This window comes from Strigops habroptila, chromosome 10 (assembly GCF_004027225.2).
Source record: "Strigops habroptila isolate Jane chromosome 10, bStrHab1.2.pri, whole genome shotgun sequence".
Lineage (NCBI taxonomy): Eukaryota > Metazoa > Chordata > Aves > Psittaciformes > Psittacidae > Strigops > Strigops habroptila.
Window position 1 is genome coordinate 22,505,082 of NC_046359.1, and position 5,585 is coordinate 22,510,666.

The 5,585-nt window shown below is 44.3% G+C and overlaps 1 protein-coding gene across 2 annotated transcripts; it reads left to right on the top strand.

Moving 5' to 3' along the window:
* The first annotated feature begins 1,365 nt into the window (after positions 1-1,365).
* On the top strand, positions 1,366-5,178 carry NANP (N-acetylneuraminic acid phosphatase). 2 transcript variants are annotated; one of them, XM_030500107.2, is made up of 3 exons: positions 1,397-1,585; positions 1,798-2,328; positions 2,414-2,503. In XM_030500107.2, the coding sequence occupies exons 1-3, from the start codon at positions 1,496-1,498 to the stop codon at positions 2,441-2,443; spliced, it is 651 nt and encodes a 216-aa protein (XP_030355967.1). In that variant the 5' UTR covers positions 1,397-1,495; the 3' UTR covers positions 2,444-2,503. The 2 variants fall into 2 exon arrangements, with proteins under 2 accessions (XP_030355966.1, XP_030355967.1); XM_030500106.1 differs by having other exon boundaries at positions 1,366-1,585; positions 1,798-5,178.
* The last annotated feature ends 407 nt before the right edge of the window (positions 5,179-5,585 follow it).

Here is a 5,585-nt window from a genome sequence, read left to right on the forward strand (position 1 = left end):
TAAGTTTTCTGCGTACTGTCAGTTAATGAAATGAAAATAAAATCATAAAAATAAGTTTTAAATATAATTATAAATCATGAGTTAAGCACTTAAATTCTGTAGCTGAAAGCTTCTAGTAAAGATATAACACATGCATAATACATATCAATCTTTTAAGACATTTATTTTCAAATTATGATCTCTGACAAACTGTCAAAGCACAAAGATTACATTTATGGAAGTGTAGCTTTTCTGGAATGCACACACAGGATCCGCTGCTCACTGACTGGAACGCAGAGCTATCTGAAACAGACACCATCTTAAGTGGAGAGAATCCTAGAAATTCAGCTATTTTTAGTCATTCTTCTGTGTAAATTCTGAAAAACAGTAATTCAGTAGAGGCACGTGAAATCCACATGCCTAACACCTTTTCTATGTTATCAAGCGGCACATTCTACTACAAGTCAGGTAGAGCAATTTTATTAAAACCCCCGTTTCCTCAACTACAGGATCATTATCCGCACGTTTCTTCTCAGAATCCCTCCCTCTCCTTATATACCCGCCTTCTCTAGTTCTACTTGCCATACATCAAGCTCTTTGTCATGATTTTTGTGCCCTTATGTGTGACCCAACATCTTTTATCACAGAAGGAGATTGCTATCAAAGGTGCAATTTGCAGAACCGGAAGTGGCCTGGAGTGGACTTCCAGTTTCCCTGGCAAGAGAGTTTCCTCCAGCTTTGCAAATTGCATTTAATTATTAATGTTTAATTGTCATTAGCAGTATTGAACAGAAATCAAATCAACTAAGCAAAACAAATTGCCAAAGGACGATAGGAATATTACTTGAGCAATCAAGCTTGCTGTTTAGCTTCGCCCTGGGGAAAACGATCTGTCCCGGAGCAGCAGCTGGCCCGCACACCGTTAACATTCGCTCTGTGGCGCCTTCCAGCCTTTCGCCCGAATGAACGCCTTTGCACGGCGGTGGCGGCGGCAGACACGAAATAAAAAAAAATTAAAAAAATAAAAAAAAAAATTAAAAAAATAAAATAAAAAAATCAAACCCGAAAAAACCCCAAACCCCCTCCACAAAGCACGGAACCGGAGTCAGAGGGGCGGCCCGCACACCGCCGGTCCCCACAACGCCCGCTCCTGCTCACACCCCTCCTCACACAGGGGCCGCCTCCTACTGCCCAGAGCAGCAGCAGCCGCACGGCCGGAGACGCGCAGGGCACTGCGGCTCCCGGGGCGCGTGAGCCCGCCCGCGGCCCTTCTCCCCAGCCCAACACACAGCCCCTCCCAGCAGCGCACCGAGCACCGCGTTTAACGGAGCGGGACGGTCCAGCCGCCACCCCGCCGGCAGCCTCAGGAAGCGAAGTCCCGCCCAGTGCCGGCGTGAGGGGCGGGACCCGGCGTCCCCGCCCCGCTGTGGCGCGGCGCGGGCGGCTGTGGCGGTGGTCGGGGCTCGGCCGGTAGAGCGGGGCGGCTCTCGCGGGAGGCGGCGCCGCCGCCGCCGCCATGGGGGTGCACGGCGTCAAAGCGGTGTTCTTCGATTTGGACAACACGCTGGTCGACACGGCGGCTGCCGGGCGGCGCGCCATTGAGGAGGTAGTGCCCTTGTTCCCTCGCGGCACTCCGACACGGAGGCTGCGGGCACCCCTGGCCCAGCGGCCGCGGTGCCGCGCGTATCCCCCTCCGTCCCACCGGCCCCGCAGGCTGCGGTGCCGCCTGACCGGAGGCTCCTCGGGGGCCGTTGACGGACGCGGCGCGCTCCGGGGCGCGAGGGGGCCGCGCTGACGAGAGCCTGTTGTGTGTTGCAGGTGATCAGTGCCCTGCAGTCGAAGCACCACTACGGGGAAGGGGAGGCCCGTGTCATCTGCGACAAGGTCCAGGCCAAGCTGCTGAAGGAGTGCCACGACCCCGCCAAGATGTGCATCACCGACCTGCGGATTTCGCACTGGGAGGAGGCGATCCAGGAGACTATCGGCGGAGAGGCGAACCGAAACCTGGCCGCCGAGTGCTATTTCCTGTGGAAAAGGACCCGCCTGCAGCACCTCACCCTGGCCGAGGACACGCGAGGCATGCTCACGGAGCTGCGGAAGGCGGTCCGCCTGCTGCTCTTGACGAACGGCGACAAGCAGACGCAGAGGGAGAAGATCGAAGCGTGCGCCTGTCAGCCCTACTTCGATGCCATCGTTGTGGGAGGAGAGCAGAAAGAAGAGAAACCGGCGCCATCCATATTTCATTACTGTTGTGATCTCCTGGGGGTGCAGCCTGCAGAGTGTGTTATGGTTGGTGACTCTCTAGATACAGATATTCAAGGAGGCTTGAATGCTGGCTTGAAAGCAACGGTCTGGTTAAACAAAGCAATGACTACCCGAGGAGATACCTCCCCAGTACCTCATTACATTATTTCTTCTGTTCTGGATCTTCCAGCAGTTTTACAGAAGATGGAGCACAAAGTGAATGCTAAGTTAGGAACTGACCACGTGGCTGGTAGTAACGCAGCACATTGATGGTTCCAGCATACCATCAGAGACGTGCTGAGCTGTTAGGTGACTCATGCACTTTCAACAGATCTGACCCTGGGATTTTGAACTCATGTATGGTATGCTTTCTTAGACAGCAGATGGACGAATAAGAGCACAGTTGTCAGTGAAAGCAGGATAGAAACAAAGATTAATTTAAAAGATGCAAGTGCAGTTAACCTAAAACAATTGCCTCTGTCTGTAAGTTACTTTGACAGACTGGCTAAAGTCTATCTGTCTCTGACCTAAGTTGCCAGTCTTCTGTTTTTATAGTGGAAAGAAAAAATTGAATGTTTTTATCTTTCATATGCTTTGCTGACTTGTAAGTTTACCAGAAGCTTCAGTTCAAACCTTGTTTGCAGTGTGTAAAAGAAGGTGAGAAAAAGAGTGTGGTAAAGTCTGGTAAATCTTCACAATTCATCTGCAGTTTATCTCAGGAACTGGAGTGAATTTTGCTGTTTCTAAAACAGGAATTTATTGACAGAATTTACATATCAGACCATTAGAAAATGCTCTACCTTTGATATTTTTTCAAAGTTTTCAAGTTTTGGAATTTTTTCAGACTTTGCAGTGACTTTTATGGAATCTGTACCTCTTGCCAAAAGTACTTAAATGTACATTTAAAATTTGCATCTATGGAGGGGACCATTTATCAGAGGAACTTGATGATAAGTTTTTATTTTATATTATTTTGGTGCTTATGCAGATATGCAGTATACTTGTAATTCAGATTATGATTTTTGTTGGAACGTAATTGATAAAACAGGGATATTTTCAATGGTCTTACTGTATTGTCAGACTCCTTAAAATCTATTTTTATTGTTCAGTCTGATTTTATTAGTGAATTTTGATCAGACCTTTCTGAGAAACTGTTCTTGCTCTTGCTCAGGTGTATGACTACTCAGATTCAACTGTAGGATCAGAGCCTTTTTTGACTGTTTTAATGGCAGCACTATACAATCCCTCCGTACTCCAGTTTCTGCATGTATTTCATGTGATTTACTCTGGAGAAAATATGAGCTAGTTGTTTGTAAACAGCTTTCATGATTCTCTTCCAGGAAATCAGAAAATTATGTCATATGTATTACAGTATGGTGTACAACTTTATAACGTGTATGTGCTATTTCTGCTAGATGCAGGAGATCACTCTCTAAAACACTAAGATTTCTTCTTCCCAGATCATTATCTTAATAGTTTAATGTTTCTGTACTTCATATTCTTACTTTATAATGGGAAAGTATTCACATATTAAATGGAAATGTAAACACTTGCTGGAAAAGCTGTGTTTTTCAAAATGTATTTGCTATATATACATGGGGCTGAATAACTGACCATATATGAGCAATCAAATTTTACGGTTTAGAATAAATCCATGACAATCTTCTGAGAACAGGGATATTGAGCTGCTGGCAGAAGTGTGTCTGGCATGTGGGCAGCAAGAAAAGATCAACAAAAAGCACAAAAACCTACCAGGAAATGGGTGTGTAGATGGAATCCCATATACAAGAAAGGTTCCTTTGTTTAGTTTGACATGAGTTTAAGTTAATGCAGTTAAATCTTGCATAGGATGACAGATTCAGTGCAGTGGAGGCTATTACTGATCTGGGTTAAATTATTTGGCAAAGAGTTTCAGTTGCATCAAAATATGTTCTTCTTACATTGGGGAGTGACAGGGGAAAGGAACCCCTTTCATCTAGTTGTCCCTTTAAAAAGGTAAAGCAGTCCAGATTCCTCATGCTATGTAGACCAAACCTTTGAGCTGTCAGAGTCGGGGAAGAGAACAGAGGCAGGCCACACCTGCACCTTTGAGGAAGTGGGCATATGCTAACAATGACCCAGATATAGTCATGTAGGAAGTTGGCACATGTAACCTGCGCCAGTGGGGCTGACTTGACACACCTACTGAAGTAAGAGGCCCAAGATTTTATTTCCCACTCGGAAGAGCAGGAAAACTCTCACTGGTTTAGTGGGTGAGCAAAGCATTGCGAACAACATTCAATAAAGATGATTGAGCCAATGAGGAAGAATGTGTAAAAATCGAAAGGTATCCAAAAGATTAGATGGAACCCTGTAAAGGTAATGTATTTGAAGTAACTTGTTTTAACTACTGCCTGATAGAAAAGCAACAACTTTGCTTACAACAGCGTCCAAAAGGAGCTGTATTGTTTGCACAGCATCAGGGCAGTAGAACCTGGGTCAGAATGAGTTTTCTGATACAGCCGAGATTTAAAATAACAAGTGGTAATAATTCACAATTCTGTCTGTGGGCTTGACACGTGCCAGATTACCATTTTTTAATATACGTTGAGGCTTGTATTATCTTGCCACTGCATCATTCTGAAGTGGGTTGCTGAGCCTGCTTAGTATAAAGGGTCTCTTGTTTTAGAAGAGACTGCTCTTTGTCTTGCACTTGGGCAGCCGTTTTCTTAAATCCATGAATCTATGATAAACTGAAGTACTGTAACTGCACACTCAGGTGATAGTGTGGTCTGTGGAGGCCACAGCCAAGTATATTTTTTCCATTGCTGAGTACTGTACCAGGCTGGATGTGACTACAACAGTGTTACTATGCTTCTATGAAACAAGAAGAAACAATAGAAGGTATTTCTCTGTCTAGGAGTCTTAGAAGCTGTTACTCAATAAACTGGATTACGTATCTGGAGTATCTCTAAATACTTAAAATGTTTTTCCATGGATGGGGCTCTTACAGAAAGCCTAATGAAAAATAGTTACATTTAACAAAATGGAAACATAAATGTAGTGATAACTTTCACATCAGAAGCTGGAACAAATCAATAAAACAGTCTATAATCAGTTCCAGTTAAGTTCTGGTTTTGCTTAGTGTTATGCTTTATTAGCTGTCTAGTTTAAATTATATTGCCAGAACACACTAAATAAAAAGGAAAAAGAAATGCCATCTCTTTTTTTTTTTTTTCAGATGAATACTGCCTCCTGAGGTTTATCTACAGTAACTTTGACTTTAGTGAAACAATAGTTTAATACCAACTGTATTTTTATTCTTGATTTTAAAATAACCCATGTACTAGTGTAATAAAAGTATTTTGTTTATAAAACATTTC